Source organism: Rhinolophus ferrumequinum, chromosome 17, assembly GCF_004115265.2.
Source record: "Rhinolophus ferrumequinum isolate MPI-CBG mRhiFer1 chromosome 17, mRhiFer1_v1.p, whole genome shotgun sequence".
NCBI lineage: Eukaryota > Metazoa > Chordata > Mammalia > Chiroptera > Rhinolophidae > Rhinolophus > Rhinolophus ferrumequinum.
The window spans coordinates 36181471-36205891 of NC_046300.1; the positions used below are offsets into that span (position 1 = coordinate 36181471).

The following is a 24421-nucleotide window of genomic DNA, read 5'->3' on the forward strand; positions in this document are numbered from 1 at the left end:
TAAATCCTTCTTTGTCCCTTTTAACATTTTCTAACCTGGAAATAGCCCCTATATAGCTCACCCACTAGTGGTAAACATGGCAGAGATCGGTCTTTACTAATCTTTGTATTCCCCCCCAGTTCCTTGAAAAATGAGTGATACCTTAAGGTTTTCTTTCTTCTTCTTAAGCTTTCTTTGACAAAGGAAAAAAATCTTGCTGTAATTCAAGACTAATACTCAAATTAAAATGCTAATTTCAGTTCACCATTGTATTCTTGCTTTTTAAAGATGAGTATTTCTAACAGATTATCCAAATGTTATAAATAACAAAGTAAATTAATGATCTAAAATAATTCAAATTCATGAAACGTAAATATCTGAAAATAAAGAATGGAAAGAAATAAAAATTATCTTCCACTCTCTAAACACTAAGAAGTTATCTTATCTGTGAGAATCCTGAAAGAATAACTTACCAATAACATACATACTCATATTAAAAAATGAAAGATTGTACTTCTAATGACGACAAAGGAAAAACTTTCAAAAACTGTCATTCTTAACTATGAGTAATATCATAAATAGAAATAACATCAGAAAGCTACCATCAAGTTCTAGATTATTTAAATTATGTCAAACTGCTGGTGAGAGCATAACTTGATAAAATTTCTGTGGTATGTAATGTAGCAAATGTCTAGCAAAATTACAAATTTACGATATACTGGCCTTATATTGTACCTGTTGCAAAACATCCATAAACTCACACATGTGCAAAATAAAGATTGTAGAAAGTTATTCCCTGAAGCACTGTTTGTAATATCAAAAGGAAAAGCCAATATGCCCATAAAATAAGAATCTGATTAAATAAGTAAAAATGGTGATGATAATGACAATGGTGGTGGCAGCTAATTTCGGGTGCTCACTATATGCCAAGCATTGTGCTGAGTAAGCCTTTGATGTTAACACATTTAACCTTCACAACGATCCTATAAAGAATGTATTATTTTTCTCCCATTTTACAGATGAGAAAACTGAGGCACTTGGAGATTTAACAACTTGCACAAGTGGTCTCCCAGTAGCAGATCTATGGTCTACATGCAGGCAATCTGGCTACAGGAACCATGACTTACTACTCTTTACTGACTCTTAAAGTCAATGTCAAAAATAATAAAGCTGTCTATAATTGATATTGTGAGATATATTCATACATAAAACAGAATATATATGTATTTGATGATAAATGCTTTAAAATATTTCTGGAAATTTATGCAAATATATGGCAAAATTGGTTGCTTCTGGGAAAGAAATATGTGGTTGAAATTTAGGGATGTAAGGGTGACATTATATTGCATATCCTTTGCATTTCCTGAAATATGAACTATATGACTGTATTAAACAAAATAATGAATACATTTCAAGTAAAAAAAAAACAACACTCAAAAACTGAACCAAAAGACAGATTGCTCTTAAACCTTGCCTATTACGCATTTATATAGTCACTATCAATATGCACTCGTTAGAGTGTAGGCATAAGAATGTTCAACATAAGTTTGCCAGAAATGTGAAATTTTGTGTTGTTTCTTAACAGCTATCATATAGGACACAAAAGATGGAACTGAAAACCAATATGAAAACAGGACTAGAGAACACACCTTTGCATAATTAGCAATACAGGTAAAAATAAAGAGAGACTGTGGTTACAGCAATCACAGCATATAGTAGAACCCTGAAGAAGTTACAGACATGGTAGGTTTTACATATCTGCTCCACCAGCTATTAAGCTACGGAGCACCAGAAAAGTCAATCATTCTCTATGAACTCAGATTTCTTATCTTTAAAATGGTTATAATACCACTTCAGAACAGGAATGTTATTTTGTTCAACGCGTAATTCCTAGTGACTAGAGTGCTTAGCACATAGGAAGAGACATTCAAAAAATGTTTGCTGAACAAATGACTAAGGATGATATGAGAAGTAAATGAGATAACAAACATATAGCACTTAGTATACGAGATGCTCAGTTAGTATAAGGTTCAAGCTCTAGTTCCTTAGTTGAACTCTAGTGGAAGCCAGATTGCCAATTGTGCATGTTGCAAGGTTACCGTTGTTTGAAGAATGAAACCAGTTACCTCTTACATTTCAGAACCAGGGAAAGTCATTCCAGCAGTTTTCCCATCACCCAGACCTACAGTCTCCACCTCCAGAGTGATGCTCCGATATAACAGCACTAAACATCCCTGTCCAAAATGCCTGGAACCCACCTCAAGTATGAGTTAAGGTAACAAAGAAGTATTTGTCAGAAAAGTGAAGCAAGAACCAGCAAACTGTCTTACCCCATACCGTGTTTCCCCGAAAATAAGACCTAGTCAGACAACCAGCTCTAATGCATCTTTTGGAGCAAAAATTAATATAAGACCCGGTCTAATTTTAATGTAAGACTGGGAATATAATATAATATAATGTAATATAATATAACATAATATGATATAATACCGGGTCTTATATTAATTTTTGCTCCAAAAGACGCATTAGAGCTAGTGGTCCAGCTAGGTCTTATTTTCGGGGAAACACGGTATATGAACCAATGGCTTAGAGCAGGGGTGTCCAAATTGTGGCCTGCGGGCCAACTTCAGCCCGCAATCCATTTTTTATTGGCCCGCAGCAAATTCCAAAAATATATTTAGTTTACTTAAATAAACCAGATGAGGCAATATGTACTTCACCTAGAGTGAGTGGCCCAGCTGTTTGTGTATTTTACCGCATATGGCCTTTAGTGAAAAACGGTGAAAAAAGTTTGGACACCCCTGGCTTAGAGAACTGTCTCACCTTACCCTCATCATTTTCAGTTCTACCCCTCCCCTCTATTCTATGATGCCAGCCAGAGCAGGAACTCTATCTAGCCTTCTTTGTATCCTTCCAGCTGGATACAGAAGCAGGTAGAAGATTGAAGGCAGAAAGAACTGTACTTAGCAGCAAAATAATATATTCAAACATAACCAATGGACCTTTTAAATGTATAGTTTTTATGACACATTATAACATTTTAGCTCATTCAAAATTACTGACCCTGGATGTGGCTCAAATACACTAACATTGCCTAAGATCACTTAGCAAAGAGCCTTCCAAACAGCAGATGCTTTCTAAATAATGGTTCCATATATGAAATAACCTTTTTATTTTATGGCTTTTCTTTTAAAGAATGAATTATAGAGTCTTTAATAAAATCTAATCTGGTGATAGACCAAGATAATCCAAGCACACAACAGGAAAATGTTTTGGCAGTCTCATTTTTTGTTTCATTTTTACTTTATGTAATAGCAGGTTGTAAATCAAAATAAAATAGAGAAAGACTGAAAATAAACATGGATAAATTAGCAGAGAAACTTTGAGATAAGAAAGGATTAAAAAAATGCTGAGGCTACTAAAACTGAGAAGGATTTACTAAAGAACATCTGCATACCAGAAATGTAGGATTTAAGAATTACCTAAGATTGCAGTGATTTATATGTAAGTCTTTCACAAGATTTGAGGAGAGGGAGTGGGGGAAATGTAGAGAAAGAGACAAGACGCTTTCATTGCCTTTTAGTGAGCATTTTAAGCTTAATAATAAATATCTTGGGATGTATGTGGTCTGTCTAGGTAGTACATGCAAAAATGGGGAAAAAAATTACCTCTCAGGTTATTATAAAGATACACATTGGAAAATTGTAAATCTTTCAGAATGCCTTATAAATAAAAATTATTGTGATTATATCTCCAGGATGAGTCTGTCTCTAGATGGCAGCCTGCACTTTGTAACATTCCTTGCAAAATGCAGACCTCCTTATCCATGAGCGGTATGTTCCAAGACCCCCAGTGGATGACTTAAACCACAGCTAGTACCAAACCCTGTATATACTATGTCTTCTCTTATACCTTTAATAAAGTTTAATTTATAAATTAGGCACAGTAAGAGACTGATAATAATAAAATAGAACAATTATAAAAATATACTGTAATCAAAGTTACAGTCTCCCTTAAAAAATTTTATTGCACTGTACTCACTTTTTCACTTAAAGGAAGCACTTTATGGCTTCATTTTGGTGTATCCAAATTGTCAGCATCACTACTCTCATTCTTTGGGGCCATTATTAAGTAAAATAAGGTTTACTTGAACAGAAGTATTTCAATACTGAGACAGTTTATCTGATAGCCCAGATGGTTACTAAGTGACCAACAGGTGAGTAGTGTACAAAACATAAATTCACTGGGCAAAGGGATGATTCATGTCCCAAGCAAATGGTGCGGGGTGGCACTGAGATTTCATCACGATACTCAGAACGTCACACAATTCAAAACTTATGAATTCTTTATTTCTGAAATTTTCCATTTAATATTTTTGGACCATTGATAACTGAAACCATGGATAAGGGGATATTCTGTATATTTCTGCCTCTGCAAATACAAAAGGTCAGCGAAACATCAAACTAAACGCTCAAAAAAGAAAATCCACATTATTGGCACGTAGCATGTGCACACCAATTAACGTCTTTCAAGACTGCATGGGGTATATTCCACCCATATCAAGAATAGGTAAATTTACTAAATGTTAGAATTTCAATTTTTGAGGTTGGTTGTGCCATGCTAGTATAGCCAAGGGCCCAAAACAAGGAAGTTATTGTCCTAGAGCTATAACCTTTTAAACTATTTTTATTAAATCTTCAACAACTATTAAAATAATCTCATCTTCAGTGCTAATACCGTTCACATAAGATGAGAATTAGAGGAAAGAACAGTAAGGAAAATAAATTTACTGGGGCTCTATTACTAATATTAGTATGATTCAAGACAGGCAGGACTCCTTAATATGTGGCACATGGATTCCTAAGTACCTATGAACCTCTTAAAACTCTATGAAAATTTAGTCTATGCACTATGGTAGAAAAGGCCCAAAATATTTCAGAACATTATTAAAGGAATTTGAGAACTAAAAAAGGAAAAAGTTACACATTAGAGGAAAAATATCAGTCAAAGACGTTCAGTCTTAAGAAACTGAAAGGAGAAACAAAATGGTGACAGTAAAGAATAGTTCTAGAAAAGACTTACCCTTCGTAGCATGGTATGGAAAATCCAAGACTCCGGATTACGGGGTGGAGAGAAAAAAATTTTGAACTCTCTCTTTCTAATAAATCAAGCCATGAGTGAAATGGTGCCATTTAAAAAGATCCAGTTTTCACCTCTAAGTGGTGAAGGAAAAAGCACAAGGAAACTTGCGTATAATGTTACAGGGATCCATAAAATTACAGAACGAAAATATTTGTTTATCAAGTGCCCTGTTTATAGCCAACTCTACATATTTGACTCTAGTTACATAATATATGTAAGATAATTTAGGATTTACATATTTGAGATATAAGAGTTATTTGGCAGTTTCTTCTCAAACTGCCTACAAATGACCAAGTCCTATTTCTCTAACCTGTGCTTCAAAACTATGTCACTAGGACGTCCCAAATAATCTCAAGTGTACTTTTATGAAGTCCCTCTCACAATTTTTTAATGTGCCACTAAGGACTTTTTCAACTCATGCTTTGTCTAGAATACAGCTTTTTTTCTTCTGTCAAAATTTTATGTAGGTGATTAAAGATGAAACGAACTATCTGGTTGGCTAAATAAAAGAGTTTCAAAGAAATTTTCCTTAAACTGAATTCTCCAGGATTTTTAAAAATATTTACTTTATTCTCGAAGTTTGAAACTGACAAAAAAGTTACAAACACAGTATAGAGGTTCCCATGTACACCACAACCAGTTTCTCTTATTGATATCTCACATTAGTATGGTATAATTTGTTACAACTAATGAGCTAATATTGATAGTTATTATTTTACCCCCAGTTTCACTGAGAAATAACTGACATACATCACTGCATAAGTTTAAGGTGCACAGATGATGGTTTGATTTACATATATTGTGAAATGATAGTTTTAGTTAACATCCAAACAATAGTTTTAGTTAACATCCATCTCAGATACAATAAAAAGAAAAGAAATCTTGTGATGAGAATTCTTACCGTGTTTCCCCAAAAATAAGACCTAGCAGGACAATCAGCTCTAATGTAAGTCTTTTAGAGAAAAAAATTAATATAAGGGGGCCGGCCCAGTGGCTCAGGCGGTTAGAGCTCCATGCTCCTAACTCCGAAGGCTGCCGGTTCGATTCCCACATGGGCCAGGGGGCTCTCAACCACAAGGTTGCCAGTTCAATTCCTCGAGTCCAGCAAGGGATGGTGGGCGGCAAGTAAGATTGAACACAGCACCTTGAGCTGAGCTGCCTCCCGGATGGCTCAGTTGGTTGGAGCGCGGGCTCTCAACCACAAGGTTGCCAATTCAATTCCTCGATTCCCGCAAGGGATGGTGGGCTGTGCCCCCTGCAACTAGCAATGGCAACTGGACCTGGAGTTGAGCTGCGCCCTTCACAACTAAGACTGAAAGGACAACAACTTGAAGCTGAACGGCACCCTCCACAACTAAGACTGAAAGGACAACTTGACTTGGAAAAAAGTCCTGGAACTACACACTGTTCCCCAAATAAAGTCCTGTTCCCCTTCCCCAATAAAATCTGTAAAAAAAAAAAAAAATTAATATAAGATCTGGTCTTATTTTACTATAATATAAGACCAGGTCTCATATAAGACCTGGTATAATACCTGGTATAATAATATAACATAATATAATGTATATTAATTTTTGCTCCAAAAGACGCATTCGAGGTGATTGTCCGGCTAGGACTTATCTTTGGGGAAACAAGGTAGGATCCCCTTTCTTAACAACTTTCCTATATATGATACAGCAGTGTTAACTATAATTATCATGCTGTACATTACATCCTTTAGTTATTTATCTTATATATAGAAGTTTGTACCTTTTGAATACCTTCCTCAGTTCCCTTACCCTTACTCCGTAACATTATTATTAATTAAAAGTCATAGTTTATTCAGATTTTCGTTTTTACTTAATGTCCTTTTTCTGTTCCAGGATCTCATCAACAATACCACAAAAGGTGGTAGGTGTCATGTCTCTTTAGGCTCCTTTATATCATGACACTTTTCCATACTTCATTTGGTTTTGATGACTATGATGGTTTTATGGAGCAGTGGTCAAGTATTTTATAGAATGTCTTTCAACTTGGGTTTAACTGATGTTTTTCTCATGGTTAGATATGGTTTATGGGTTTTTGAGAAAATCAAAGTGTCATTCTCATCACATCAAAATATGCTATCAACATGACCAAATATTTTGAATCATGATCATCTAGCTAAGGCAATATTTGTAAGGTTTCTCCAATCTTAAAAATTACACTTTTTCCCTTTATCAATACTATAATATTTAGAAGTCATTATGTGTATCCCACATTTCAGGGGTAGAGTTACGCTTCACTTTCTTGAGGTTTATGTAAGTATTTAGATCAATTATTTTGAAAATCTACATAAAAGATTTGTCTAGTTTCACCAATTTGTTTCATGACTCAGTCATTTATCGGTATCAGTATGGACTCATGAATGTTTTACAGTGTGGGTCATAATTCGTTTCTATGATTTTTTTTTTTTTGCTCAAATTTTTACAGATTTGGCCACTGAGGGCTTTCATTTGGTTCCTGTGTCCTTTTGATATACCCTTGTTGTCACACAGCAGCATGCCTGTCTGTTCCCTCGTACCTACCCTTAAAAAGAAAGAAGAGTCTGTGAAACTATTCCTTTCAGGAACATTGCTTCACCTTTATGCCATCTCCTTGTTTGGCCCCAAAGGATGGCTGGCTAGCCAATGACGGGTAAAAGTCCTCAAAAAAGGAATGACCTAAGACAGGCACAGTTACGTGGGGACCACCAGGAGAATTCACGGGGTTGATAGAGGTGGGCACAGACCCCCACCGTCCCCCATCTAAGGAGAGCTTCTGCCTCTGTGGTTGCATTCCTTCCCACAACCTGCTTGCGAAGTGATAACATCAGTTCTCCATCTCAGTAAGTTTTCAACATAAAGGTTTTGTCCACTGGGGAGATACAAACCATAATTATTTATACATCATGGGACTTTCGACAGGCAAGGGTGATTGGTTTGAACCAGTTTTTTGGTATGATGTATGAGACTCACAGACCGTAGAAAAAACAATGCTACTTCCTTACATGTGCATCAATAAAAGCCACAAGGTGGCCAGATTCAGGGCTCTCAGTCCTTTGAGGCTGTGAGACCCTTGGCCCCTGTTTCAAAACTTTCTTGATTTCTGTTTCTTTCTTAACCCTTCACCGCCCCATCTAGTTCTCTCACTGCCCGTGTTGCACTGGACATAATATACCCTCATCATTTTGCTTTATTTACCTTGAGCACTTGTTTACTTTCTGACACTACGAAATTCTTCAGGCTCACCTTGTATATTTCCTGTCCCAGTCCTAGAATCTAGTATTTCTTCAAGGAGCGCTGGTTTCTTTTATTGAAGAATGGAATTAGAAACCAAGACCTAGGTGCTAGGTGAGCTTGTTGCTCCTGGCTGTCTGCTAGTGAAATGTCATTTCTTAGGCCACGTTAGCTGAAAGAACAAGGGATAATACATATGTGTATGTATAACAGAGTGTATAAAAACATACCTATAAATGTTTCTATATGTAGCCATGTGTCCATATTAAGCTACATGTGAGTTATACTAACACCTTCAACTCGATTACCATATGGATTATTCTAGTGTCCTCCCCTTGCTTATCTGTAATCCACTCCAACAGTAAAAACTCTGGTTCCCACCATCAACCATCTATTTACCTATTTTTTCAACTCCAATATACATGTACAGTGACTTTACAATTGGTACCTCACACTCTCATGGGAAACAACTTTGCCAACTAAAATACAGTACTTATATAGTTTTTTCGGCCTTTACTTTTATAGTCTCCACTCATTTCTTCAGTTACTTAGAACACCACCATTCCCTTACACCACTTTAGCGAGGTTATTTCATGTATTTTTAGTACAGTTAGATTCTACTGTCATAGTCTGCATTTATCCTGGGATGATCTCATAAGTGATTTTTTTTTAAATTTGCATGCATCGATGTTTATTCTTTGTGCTGCAAAGTATTATGGGTTTTGAGAAACGCATAGTACTACATGTATTCAACATTACAGTATCATACAGCATAGTTTAACCACCCTAATCCCGTGATTCAACTATTCAAACCTCACTCCTCCCCCAAACCCTGATCTATTTACCATCTCTATAGTCTTGCCTTTTCCAGACTGTCATATAAACTGGAATCATACAGTATGTAGCCTTTTCAGATTGGCCTTTTTACTTTAACTCAGCAATACCCATTTAAAATTCACTTATGCTTTTGAGTAGCCTGAGAGCTCATTCCTTATTACTAAATGGCATTCCATTGTATGAATATAACACAGATTATCCATTTCATCTACTAAAGGACATCTTGGTTGGTTACAGCTTGGAGCAATTATAATTACTATGAACAGTCACGTGCAAGTTTTTGTGTGGACACAGTTTCAAATCAATTGGGTAAACACCTAAAACCGTGTGATTGCTGGATTTTATAGTATGGCTATGTTTATTCAGCTCTGTAAGAAGCTGTCAAGATTCTTCCAAAGTGGATACACCATTTTGCATTCCCATCAACAATGAATTCCTGGAGCTTCACATCCTTGGCAGTACTTGGTATTGTCAGGGTTTTGAATATTAGCCATTCTAATAGCTATGTAGTGATACCTTACTATCTTTTCAATTTGCATTGCCCTAAAGATAAACGATGTCAGTCAGCTTTTCATATACTGATTTGCTGCTCCAGCTCTTCTTTGGTGAGATGTCTGTTCAGATCCTTTGCCCACTTTTTCCTGAAGGATCTATTTTTTGTTTTCAGAGTTCTTAGTATAGTTTGGATACCAGTCCTTTATCATATATGTGCTCTGCAAATATTTTCTCCCAGTCTGTGACTTGTCTTTTTATTTTCTTAACAGTGTCTTTTGCAGAGCAGAAAATTTTTAATTTTAATAAACTCCATCTTGCTATTTTTTTTTCTTTCACAGATTGTGCTCTTGGAGGTTATATCTAAAACCTCATCACTAAAGCCAGGGTCATGTGGACATTTTCTTTTAGAAATTTACAGTTTTGCATTTTACATGATCTATTTTAAGTTAATTTTTCTGTAAAGGGGCAAAACCTGTGTTTAAGATCCTTTTTTTCCATATGGACATCCAATTACTCCAGCATCATTTGTTGAAAAGATAATCAATTCTCCATTTAATTGTCTTTGATAAAATATACCAAAATATTTCATGTTCCATTCTCTTATTGTAATAATTTTTACCCCATTCTCTACATCCAGTTTTTCCTAAGCAATAAACTCATCAAGATTATCGGTGGTTTTCACTGAATTCTACCTAAAATAGTACCTACATATGTCTATATTTGAAAGCTCTTTTAAAAACATGAAAATAAGACGATATTAAGAGTTTTAATTAGTTCCAGGAGATTCGCAGTCCACTGAAGTAGATAATGCCTTACAACAATATAAAGATACAACACAAAATATGTCCAAAGTGTAGAAGTTTCAAAATTATGAATTACATTTACTTATACACACACACACACACACACACACACACACACACACACACAGTATCCATGGGAAGAAATCACTTTAAATTAATAAATACAAGTTCCGATTAGGATTATATTGTAAACAATACTGTTTATATAAATGTTCTTCCTGAAATGCTGAAGTATTAAAAACATTTTGAAAAGCATCTGAAACCTTATGAAGTACTAAGAAATTATTAGGAGAAAAACTAAAAGCAGAAACATAAAATACAGAAGAACACAATGAAATCAGTCTTCTCTGAAAACAATGAGCCTTGATTCATAAATTGAAAGCTCTGAGGTGAAGGGTCTAAGAGAAATAACTATTTCACAAAATGGGGGCTCAAATGATTTCATCTCTAGGCTAACATTAAACCAGGAGTTAATCTAACACCTTATACTCTGGGGACTACAAAGATTTTTAGGGCGTTCTGTGTAGGAGAAGATAAATGTATCTGAGAGGTAGTAATCAAACACTGGTGCTCTCATAAATTCACATAATCTGATCAAGAAAACTTTAAAATGCAAATAAGTTGCAAGTGGTCCTAGATTGGTAGTGCCACTAGACATCTGTCAAGCAAATGGTAATTCCTCTCTAGAGAAATGTACCTTTATTCTAAGTTTCAAATAAATTTGAGAGAAAATATGGAACTTGGAATAAAAATTAACTAAACATAACATACAGAAAAGAAAGGCAATATACAAAAGTACAAACAAAAAGAGACCACAGAAATAGACTCAGAAAGACTTATTAGAATTATCAGAGACTGTATAAGAAATAAATTTACCATGTTAAAAAAGGGAAATACAAGACTGAATATCCACAGGGACCAATTTCATGGACTCCTTCTTCTTTAATAAAGAACCCAGTAGCTGTAATTTCTAGAAATGAAAATATAATAACTGAAACAGACTGGTAAGAGATGAAAAAAAGGTAGTGAACTGGAAGATAGAGAGAAAATTACACAGAAAGCAGCACAGAAATTCAAAAACAGGAAAAGGTCCATAGAACACAATATGCAAAGTTTAAACAAAGTTTCTAAGGGAGAAGAAAAATAAAATGATAATATTTACAGACATAGCTGAGGAAAAACACCAATCCAAAGAAATGTTTTACACCTAAAACATAATAATAGAGCCAAACTGCAGAATACCAGAAACAAAGAAAATAAGTATTAAAAAACAAACAAAAAAAGACTATCCCAAGTTTTCAACAATGCAAGCCAGAATAATATCTTCTAATGTGTGAAAAAAAATAACTGGCAATATTAAATTATATACCCAACAAAATATATTTTAAGAAATAGACAAATTATATTTTCAGATCAAGTTCAAGTGTCTACAGAATTTCCAATAGAACCTCAAAGGAATTTTGTAAAGCTCCACTTTAGGCAGAAGTGATTCCAAACACAAATGACATGAAGAAAATATAAATAACAATAAACAGAAGTTTACATGGGTAAAGCTAAATAAACTATAATTTTATTCAAAAAACAGTAACAACTATGGGAAAACTAAATAGATTTAAACTACAAAACAAGGAAGGAAGTAAACGAAATTATAGCATTCTGGGTCCTATCTGAGAAAAGAGTAAAGGTGGTAATTATCTTTAAATTTCGATACATTAAATATGACTTCTATAACTTCTAGGGTAACCATTAAATGAATGCAGAGTTACTGTAAAAATATCCAAAAAAGTAGAGGGGGGGGAAAGGGAGTTCTTTTGGATTCAAAGAATCTTAGGCAAGAAAGAAGAGAAAAATGATTTTTATTTTTCTTTCAGTTTTGTTCATTTTTCCAAATAGCTACTAAATTTATTAGAACACAAATAAATTATTTGGACCTAACTACTTCAAAAAGGAAATGTGAGGTATTTCTTTTGTTCTACAGGCTCCATGAAAAAATGATTAAGACACTAATCAGCCCATGAAATGGGAAAGTACAGGGAACTCTTGGAGTAACTTCCTGAGTGAGGTCAATTCTCTAGTATTTCTACACTTCTATAAAGCCCTCAGGCACTTGGAAGTCCACTGTTTGGCACAAGCATTACAAAACAGAGCCATTAGTTGGTATAAACAACTATGGTAAGAAAGAAGGTATTTCTAACCTACACTTCACAAGTTTGATAAATACATCCTTTACTAACTAAACACAAGCACATTTGTCAATGAAAACTATCAGTACCCAATCATATACATTTCTGTAATGTATTATATACATGCATTAGGATATACCCAAAGATACATGCCTGTACCAATGGTGTACTAAACAATGATAAGATTTTGAATAGAATAGAGATAACACACTTTTATTTTGTCATGCATAATACTATAAATATATCCCTTCTGTGTTGTCTTAACTTTCTCAGAATTTATTCCTATGAATGCTTATGAAGTTACATAACTAAAATGCAACTCTAAGTCAATAGTGTTTAGATCAACGTTCCCTTTGCCATCTTTCTCAACGTTCCCTTTGCCATCTTTCCTACTTCACTGATACTAAATATACCCTATTACCACATGCTGAATTAGTCTATTCTAACTGAGGGTCCCAGCAGTAAACAGAATTTACTCTAGATGGTTTAACTGAAGAGATTTCAATGAGATTGCAGATGGGAACTCTGGGGACAGATAAGGAAACAACTAGGAGTGCTGATGCAACAACTTAAGACAGCTAAAGTAGTAAACCAAAGCCATCCCCTAGGCCCAAACGTCAAGAAAAGAAAATAGTGACACTGGTGTCAAATGGAAAAGGGGCTTATGAAGACTTTATACTAATCATAGGATGTTCCAATTTGTCACGTCACTGGTGGGAGTGTCCCTTCTAGTCAAGAACTAGGAAAAAAGTTTGATGACTTCCTCCCTTCCCTGGTTCTCTGGTTCAATTTCCTATTGTTTCAGGTTCTTACACAGCTTTAGGGAGAAATGGTCTGATACAATAGAGCAATCTGGATTTTGGAAATTACTTTGCAACTTAAAGAGTCCTTATAAATGCAAAATCTTAACTTAATAGAGAGACCAGCCTTTATAACACAAAAATTTCCCAATTTGTCCTTTGTCTTTTGACTTTCTCTATAATGTACCTACTATGTAAAAGTTTTTGGTGTTGTTTTTTAGTGTAGTTTAATACTTGTATACCAATCTTTTCTTTTATAACACAGAGATTTTGAGTCACAGCTAATTGTGACTCACATTAATAAAAGGTCTTTTCCACTCTGAGGTAATAATGGAATTCTTCCTTGTTTCTTCTAGTGCTTTTAATATTTCTTTCTTCCTGGTATTTATTTGTTGTTTCTTTTTCTTTGGTTCTGCCACTTGTTGTTGTCATTTAAACTCTTGATGCACTGGGAATTTATCTTGGTACATTATATCAAGTGAGGTATAGATCACAAATAATTTCTCACATTGCCCATTATTCCATTATGTCTTCTAACAGGCTATTCTTATATAAACCAAATGTATTAATTCATCTTTATTAACCCTACATTCCAATAACTTATTAAATTATTTTATGACTTATATTAGTTTTATAAACTAATTCTCTTGAATTTTCTAAACAATATTATTTTCAAATAGTAATCATACTTCATTTTATGGTCTAAATGTGTTGGCTTCTATTACCAATATAATGCTAAATAGGAATTGTGTGAGTGGGTATCTTAGCTTTGTTTGACTTTGGTGAAAAATGACCATACTGGTTTCCCATCAGCACAATGTTGGCTTTGGGTTAAAAGGCCTTTCCCCCCACTTGCATTTTTCACTTTGACATAATTTCAGACTTTAAAGTTATAAGAAAAGGACAAAGAATTTCTAAATACCAATCACCTAATTTCCAGATATAAACATTTTACATTTGTTGTATCCTTCTTTAACTCTTCACATATTCCTTTACTCTTCAATACTTCAGTGTGCACTTCCCTCAAACAAAACAATCGCTTGTTAAAACCACAGTACAATGATCAAAATCATGAAATTAACAACGATACAATACACATGTTGTAATCCACAGAACTAATTCAGATTCCAGTATTTGTCACAATAACACCCTTTACATCAAAAGAAAAATCTAAGATGCACTGCATACAGCTGTCGTATTTTAGTCTCTGGAACAGATTATGAGTCGTTTCTGTATATGTCATGACACTGACTTTTTGAATACAGGATAGCTATTTTGAAGAATATACTTCAATTTCAGATTGTCTGATGGTCCTCAAGAGTGGTTTCAGGCTCTGCACTTTTGGCAAGAATACTGCAGAAGTTCAGTTCTTCTAAGTGTGTATCAAGAAGCACATGTTATTGACTGGCTCCATAACTGGCAATGTTTGCTTTCATCATTTATTTATGGTGCTGTCTGCCTAGTTTGTACATGGGAAAGTTACCATTCTACTCATAAATAACCCATACCTTGTAAGGAGACACTGAGACTAGTTCAAGTGTGTTCCTCATCAAACTTTTCCCCACTAGTTTTATGTCCCAAGCATTTATTTTAAAAGTTATTTAGTTAGTACATTTAGTTAGTACTTTCTGTATTCCTCAGTGTGGTTACGTTATTCATGGTATGTTTCACCTGTTCTCTTTGAATCCAATTTTAAGAATTTTCTCACTTCTTTGATTTTTCCTTCTTTTTGAGTAATGAGACTTTAAGATACCTACAAAAGTCAGGAATATTCAAACAGTATATTCAAATTAAGTATCTTTTCACCCCAATTCTATCTAAAATTTCCAACTCATTTACATACACACACACCCTACAGGTAATCAATCATTATTTTCTGGTATTTCTTTCCTGTATTTCTTTTTGGTCAAATGAGTAGATACATGTGCATACTCCATTATTTCCCCTGTATAGCTATACCAGTTTATTCAATCACTGTTTCCACTATTTTGCAATTACAAATAGTATTGTATAGAGCAGCCCTGGGCATTTATTTTTTCAATACTGAGGTATATCTTCACGGCAAAATTCCAGAAGTAGGATGGCTGGGTCAAAAGATAAAAACATATGTAGCCGTGGGTAGAAACTGCCAAATCTCTTTCCCTGAGAGATGTACCAATTTGTTTTCCAACAATGTGTCTGTATCCTCACAGCCTTACCAACAGTGTAACAATTTAAAATTTTTATCAATCTCATAGGTGAAAAATGGTATCTCAGTATAGCAATTCTCTTCTTTCATATGTTTTAAGATATGCTTACTAAAGTTTCATAGGTACTTGGGTCTATTTGTGGATTTTTATTATATTCCACTGATGTGAGATATTCTGTGCTTTCTTTGTTAATCATATTAAGAAAATATGCATCTATGTCTCCTTTATCAAAATGTTTTAAAATCCATTTTGTCAAGCACCTTTTCAGGAACTATAGACAGTCTAAGGAAAACTGGCATGGAATGGGAACAGAGAATTCACAGAAAAAGAAATAGAAACAGATTTCAAGCCCCATTCATAAGAGAAATGCAAATTAAAATTATTCATGTACAAAAATTAACCAAGGATCAACAACTTACACATAAGATTTAAAACTATAAAAATATTAGAATAAAACAAGGATAAATCTTTATAGCCTTATATTTGGCAATGGATTCTTAGACTTTACACAAGCATGAGCAAAAAAATGAAAAAAAGTATGTAAAGTAGACTTCATAAAATTTTAAAACTTTTACATCAAAGGACATCTTTGAATATATAAAGAACTCTTACAATTCACAACAACAACAAAAACACATCTAATTTAAAAATGAGCACAGGAGTTAAATACACATTTCTTCAAAGAAGAAATACAAATGGCCCAAAAAAAATATGAAAAGATGTTCAATATTATTGATTCCTAAGGAAACACTAATCAAACCACAATGAAATACCACTTCATACCCTCTAGGACAGTTGAAATTTTTTAAATTGGAAAATAAAGTGCTGGAGAGGATATGGAGAAATAAGAACCATCATACATTTCTGGTAAGAATGTAAAATGTTGCAGCTGCTATGGAAAATAGTTTGGCAGTTCCTCAAAAGTTAAAATAGAATTACCAAATGATCCAGCAACTCCATTCATAGCTACTTACCACAAAAAATTAAAAAGTAATTACTCAAACTGATACATGTTCATGAATGTTCCCAGTAGCAATATTCACAATAACCAAAAGGTAAAACAACCCAAATGTCCATCAACAAAAGAATGGATAAACAAATTGTGATATATACATACAATGGAATGTTATTCAGCCATGAAAAGAAATGATGATACGCATGTTACTACTCTGAGGACATTATGCTAAGTGAACAGGTCACATTTTATATAAAATGACCAGAACAGGCAAATTCACAGAAGCAGAAAGCATACAAGTAAGTAGATGTCAAGGGTTGGCAGGGAGAAGAGAATAGGGGAATGACTGCTTAATGAATATGAGGTATTCTTTTGGGGTGAAAAGAAGTTTTGATATTTTGAGATAGGTGGTTGCACAACATTGTAAATGAGCTAAATGTTACTGAATTGTACACTTTAAAATGGTTAATTGTATATCAAGTGAATTCCACCTCAATTTTAAAAAATCAAATTGACATATTTTTAAATCATTCATAAAACCAATCCAAAAATCTGTAAAAGCACTTTGTTGAAAGACTGAGAAGAAACAAGCATTTTCATGGGAGTAAAATTGGGTACAGTTTCTGTAGCAGGAAATTTGGCAGTATGTACCGAATGTAATTACAAATACATTTATCTACATTCTTCCACTCCATAGACATAGATGGGAAGGCAGGAAGTGGTAAAGATTTTCTCCTTTATCAAAAAAAAAATTGTTTTTAATTTTTTGAGCCATGGAAATGAATTACAAAAGGAAAAAATTTAAAGAATATCAGTTGTTTCAAAATCAAAACCCAATCCAACAGGGCACCTACATAGATTAGATTAAGTAAGTAAGGCACTTCAGTGTTCACTTTAAGGCTGTAAAATGAACAAACTTGCATTCGCTCAAATAACTGAATCTCTTGCTACTCCTCACCTGTCTTCATGCTCTAGGATTCAGCCATCAACTCTATTTATATGCTAGAGTGTGCCGTGCTTTCTTGTCTTTAGGCATTTTTGCACAAACTGTTAACTTTGGCCTTTCTCTTCCCCATTAACTTTCTTTTACTCAACCTCAGTCTTACCACAGTTTCTTACTCTGGGATGCATTTTCTTAGAAATATCCCCATATTCACACATACATATAAACACAAAGTCTGGGCTGGATCAGAACCCCTACTTGTTATCCTCATAGTATCCTGTGGTTAGGCATAAAAACTCCAGATTGAGAAAAACCTTACTCTAAATTATGAAGTTGGCATTTACAAACTGTATGATGTCCAAAAATCTACGTAAGCCCTTTATTCTGTTTCCTAATCTACAAAATAAAGATCACGTCTGTCTGATAGGACTGTTAACTAATATTAAGCAAGCTAATGTACATAAAGCACACATCTTGGCACATAGTAATTAAATAGTAACCAATCTTATTACTCTTATGAAGACACTGAGCACTTCACTGAACTACTGGCATATTTCTCTTTTTGTTCCTTGTAATAAAGCCTCCTTTAAAAATTACACATACCCTAATACTGACTGGGGGCAGAGACTCTCTTGGTAACATTTGTATACTCTGGAACAGTGCTTAGTACAGAGTAGGTGCTCTGTAAATAAATATTTATTAAACTATTTATGTCAATATGGTGAGTTACAACTTGGACAGAAATAAGATAGCCTTTAAAATATTGCTTTAATCAGTGATCTAAATAAAAGATCACTGTTCCTTCTCTATTGAAAAAACAAAGAATGGTGATTTACTAACTGACTTCGCCCATGTAGTAGAATTTATTCACTCTAAAGAAGGAAAATATCTTTATCTATTAAGATGATAAAAATAGAACCACTTTATTTTAACAAATTGTCTATGGATTTCCAACCAACTATAAACATAAGACACCTGATTGCTTACTTATGTAACCCTAAGCAAATTATTTGAGCTTTAAGTACTTCATTTATAAAATGAAGACCAAAATACTACCAAGGATACAAAATATGAATGTTAGCAACTAGCACAGTTCCTACTATGAAGCATAGGTAAGCATAATACCAGTAAACAGTAATTATAAAAGCTTATGATGTTAAAAAGTCAATTCGTAAATTCATTAAATGAATTTCAAATTTCCTTCAAAATTTCAAAAAGTTCAGAAATCTATTATTTTATAGGAGCAAAACTGAACCAGAACAAAAAGAAATATCCTTAAATAACTTAAAAGTAATTTTATCAGAAAAAGATTAGCACATAATTCTAGGATGAATTATGTATGACTAAGGGAACGTAAAGTAAATTGACACTGTTTGACTCACAGGCTCAATGTACATCATTTATTCCAACGTTCTTTACCTCGACATCCTGAACACTGGATAAAAAAGTTGATCAAATCCAGAAGTGCAATGTCTCTGTCTTGTTTATATGATTCAATCCAGTCATCCACCACGGACTGTGGGGGAAAAAACATATAGAAAAATGAAAACTTCAAAAAAATTTAATATTACAGCAAATAATTTTTTTTTAAGTCTGTGGTTTTATCTGTCTACATCTATTTAAACAAGAAAACTACTTACCTGAAATTATTTCACTATAACCAATTAAAAGTAGAGATTTCTTCATTTTTAAAGGCAATTAAAAGGTAAGTTACTAAAGTTTCAGGTATTTGTTCAAAATAGAGCACAATACAAACCCGACTTTACCAATCCCCTAATCTAATAATTAGTAAGCAACTATAGATATTAATATTCAAAACATATTGTGAGAATAAAACAAATACTAAACTAATATCACTTATACACAGAAACAAACTTTCTGAATATCAGAAAATTTAATCCACTAGTAGTACATAACCAACATATGTAATAAAATGCATATTCTTCAGGAATGTAAGGATGGCTCAATATTAGAAAATCAAGCAATTCAACTTGTCAACAAAGGGAAAAAATAAAATGATTATATTATTAGATTTCAAAAAGGTATCTGACGATATTCTGCAGTGTTCAAAAAAAAAGATAAAGACTAATACTTTTGTTGTTAAAACGCATAAGACATTACAACTCAAAGAGAAACAAGAAAAGGATACATCCACGATCATTCAACATAGGTTTCAAATTTTCAGTTAATGCAAAAATTAGTAAAATATTTATGCAATTATCCTTTCCTACATTTGATTAAAAAAAAAGAAAAACTAAGAGTCTCTACAAATGTGACTCAAAAGATTAATGGAAAAATTTGACAAGACACCTGATAAAAGATAAATGTACAAAATAACTTTTCAATATTTGTAATATATAAAAACATGGATGAGTAGCCTGTTCACAACTAATAAGAAACACAGAATAAATTTTAAAAGGTATATATGTTAATGGAGAAAACCATAAAAACATACAGGATATAAAAAACAACCTAAGTAAGTATCATACACTAAATCTGAAAAAAATGAAAAAAGCTTAGTTCTTCATCAATAAAGTTTTTTGAAATTTTTAGGAAAATTTAATCTGACTCCACTTAGCATACTAGTGGATGAAATTGTATGGGGGGTTTTCTTGGATTGGGGTGGTTGATCAAAAAAATGTATAAAAACAATTTTTACATTTTTTAAAAATAAAACTTTTATTTAGTACTGAGGTACTACACAGTACAATGTATAAATCTTAAGTTATACCTTGATGAAATTTCACAAATACTACATACCAAGATGAAAATATAAAACATTTCCAGAACTGAAGCAGGACTCCTCATGTTCCCTTCCAGTAAGAAAACCATCCCCAGCTCACATGGTTCAAATATTTTTCCTTAACAGTTGACATGTTTTTGAAATTCATACAAATAATATCATCCTTGGACTTTGTTTTCAAAGTTTTATCAGTGAGAGTCAATCACGTTATTAGTGTATCACTAATTCCTTTTTGCATTTGTATTTCCATTGTGTTAACACACCACAGATGAGTTTTACTGTTGATGGACATTGAGTGTTGCTTCCATTTTAGAGCCATGACAAATAAAACTGTTATGAACAAAACTGTCCACCTTTTGATAAACATAAGTATTTTTTCTGTTGCATATAACCCAGTAGCAGACTTGTTAACACAGAAGACACATGTATGTTGAAGGTTAGTAGACAATGCCAAACAATTTTCAAAAACAGGAATATTAAATTGTACTTCCACCAGCAATATACAAGATTTAGCAACGTAAGAGATACGGGGCTCCAAAACCTTACTAATACAAGGTATTGTCCGTTCTTTTACTATAACCCATTCTAGTTGAAGATACCCTTTGTTTAATGACCATTTCTACTGAGGAGCAACCACATTCCCTTCTCCTACGTGAAAGAGAGGACTTTTTGTTCTGCTGATATACATAACACACTGTTTCTCTGTCTTATCACATTAGTGTCTGGGAGGTATTGTTCTACAAAGAACGTTATGGTTGGAGGAGAAGATAAAAAGAAAAAGAATGAAGTGGTATCTGTTCAAGATTCAGCTCTGCTGAATAATGAGTCAGGCCCTGTAGGCTAAGAATGGTGGTGAGGACTGAAAATGGAGAAGGTAGATCAGGAGTTACCTAGAGAATCAGGGCCCAAGCAGGCATGCTTTGTGCGACAGGTAATTAAGTATGGCACAAAACTGAGGAAAATGTCATTTCCCTTGAACATGGGACCCAGCATTATAAAGGCACTCTGAAGATGTTGACCAAAATTTTTTTGAATTCCCAGTGATAGTATCAATTTCTAATGTCCCCAGTAATATAAGAAGAGCCCAAAACATTCTGAATAAGACTAGTGATCAAGGACTTGCATTAGAAATCAGAACTGGATACAAGGATAATGAAAATAAGGTGAAACTAGAAAAACAATATAAGAGAACAGACCACAAAAATAGACCCAAGTGTACACAGGGTGCCAAAAAAATGTATACGCATTTTAAGAAAGGAAAATACTGTATTAAAATTGTAATACAATGAGTGACACTAGCAGTCATTTGATTAACGCCATGCTCTGAGCGAATGTCATACTATACATTGCTACCGTAATTCAATTCAACTTCAAAAACTAATACATAGATAACATCTCTTAAAATGTGTACATTTTATCGGCCACCATGGTATATACAGAAGTTAAGTTATGACAAAAGCGATATTTCAATTTTACCGGGACGGGTAATCTATGTAATAAATGATACTAACATGATTGGTTATTCATTTTGAAGGGAACAAAGTTAAACTTTATAAAAACTATCAAAGAGGTGTAGAAGCAAAGGACTCTCAAGACTACACTCCAGTAGATAAGCCTTTCTTAGATTCGCAGAAACTGGTGACTGTTAGAGGCATTACCAAGTATGGTCATAGGTAGGTGGATGATAGAGTGTGTCATTATATATATGGTGGCAAAGGGCAGGATAAAACAGAAAACTATACAAGGTATGATCAAAAAATAGGGTGAATGTCTGCATTTTTAAAAAATTTATTAAAGTAAAAGACACATCATCATTAATCCCCCTCAAAATAATCCCCCTCAATTGAAACACATGTATCCCATTGTTCTTGCCTCTTTATGAAGAAATTCTGGAAGAACTCTTTTGTGAGTGTCTTCAGTTGCACTGCCTTGATGTCCTGAATCGATTCAAAACATGTACCTTTCACGGTCATTTTGACTTTTGGGGAAGAGTCAGAAGACGCTCAGTGCCGGATCAGGTGAATAAGGTGGATGAGGACACACCATCATATTTTTATTTGACAGAAATTGCCATACCAGAAGCGATGTGACACAGAGCCTTTTTGTTGTGATCACAAAATATGGTGAATACTGCTGCCGAGTTCCATCCAGTGGATAGGCAGGGATCTTCAATAAGGGCAGCGGTGTGTCAAACCTTAGTAACAGTGTATGCCAAGTTTCAACTTGTTTGGTGCAGTCAGTTGGGTGTGAGCTACAGTTGAGAGAAGGTATACTTTAAAGTGTGCCTTAAATCATCTCCATCATGACAACGCTCCATGTCACACATCGCTTCTGGTATATGGCAATTTCTGTAAAATTAAAACATTACAGTGTGTCCTCATCCACCCTATTCACCGGATCTGGCACCATGTGACTTCTGGCTCTTCCCCAAAGTCAAAATAATTCAGGACATCGAGGCAGCCACAACAGCATAACCAAAAACACTCACGAAAGAGGACTTCCAAAACTGCATCAGAAAGTGTTAATAACGATGGAATAAGTGTATTCGAAGTGAGGAAGAGTATTTTGAGCGGAATTATGGCAATGTGTCTTTTACTGTAATAATTTTTTTTTTAATTTAAACATTCACCATATTGTTTGATCACACCTCATATGAGGCACATCAAAATCAAACACCTGGGAATCTTCAGAAAAAGAGAAAAAATTTTAAAGCAGCCATCGGATATCTACATAAGACCAAAGTATAAAAATATGGCACACTTATCCAAAAAGAATGAAAGCCAGTGGATAATGGAATGACATATTTAAAGCACTGAAAGAAAGAACTGCTCACCAGTTGGCAGAAAAACGCAGCTTCCCTGTCATCCCAAAAAGATCAACAATTGGATAGCTATCCACAAACAAAAAACAGTTCCAGGAGATCTCTCTACAGTCCACTTACGATGTTTTATCAACAACAAAACTGAGAATAACCACATAAGAAAAAAAGATAAGTGCATTTTGCCTACATCATCCCATCCCGCAAACCGACATTATTCAGTGGTATGAAGGAATTTCCCAGTAAGGAAAGAGTTCCTCTCACCAGAAAGGAAAAATGGTGTGAACGACCAGCTTCTCCAGCCTCACAGCTCACAAGACACTGCACAGATGTACCTTTGAAGTACTCCCCTTGGGAAGCTATTCACCGACGCCAGCGCCTATTCCATCCTTCAAAGAAATTTTGGAACTGTTTTTCTGGAATGGCCATTAGAGCTGTTGTCGTATTACCCTTGATGTTCTGCATGTCATCAAAATGTCTTCCTTTCAATATTTCCTTTATCTTTAGGTAAAAAAAGAAGTCATTGGGGGCCAGATCAGGTGAGTAGGGAGGGTGTCCCAATACAGTTATTTGTTTATTAGCTAAAACTTCCCTTACAGACGGGTGAACCTGGTGCATTGTCGTGATGCACGAGCCATGAATTGTTAGTGAAAAGTTCAAGTTGTTTATCTTTTTCTCGCAGCCTTTTCAGCACATCCAAATAGTAAACTTGGTTAACTGTCCAGTTGGTACAAATTCATAATGAATAATCTGTCTGATATCAAAAACGGTTAGCAACTTTGTTGCAACAAGTTTGCAAATTTAATTTTCAGACCTCGTATTGATCGGCTAGAAACAAGGAAAAAAGGCAGAGTTTATTATTAAAAGACAAACAGCAGAAACATTCATGGCTAAGACACCGGCTCTGCGAACAAAAACAAATTTCACCCCTGACAAAGCCAAAGGCCAGCACAGCCACTGTGAACTCCTGCAAATCTCCCCAGCTGTTCCCCCACAGGTATTTGTTTTCACTGATGCCAGTTGCCCAAGTCCATCCCTGTTCCCTTCCTGTACCACTACCAGACCTTCAACACTTCCGTCCAGGATCTCCACTGCTGCACGAGTGTAATACACTAGCCTCTTGAGTCTCACCCCACTCACACAGGAGTCTGAGAGGGATGCTTGCAGCCAACTTGGGATTCTGCAGCTTCACAAGTGCCAAACACCAGCCTAGCACCACCCCCACCACTAAGCCCAAGCTCAGGGCTAGCACCTCCAGCTGTGCACCACTGGTCTGACGCCCATCATTGGCCTCCACC

At 34.4% G+C, this 24421-nt stretch overlaps 1 protein-coding gene across 1 annotated transcript in view; it reads right to left on the reverse strand.

Annotated features, from left to right (window-relative positions):
- Nucleotides 1-24421, reverse strand: part of STAG1 (stromal antigen 1) — a 260872-nt gene that overhangs the window by 176447 nt on the left and 60004 nt on the right. Inside the window, 1 exon segment of the mRNA XM_033131991.1 lies at nucleotides 18982-19078. Within this exon segment, the coding sequence (XP_032987882.1) occupies nucleotides 18982-19078 (97 nt within the window).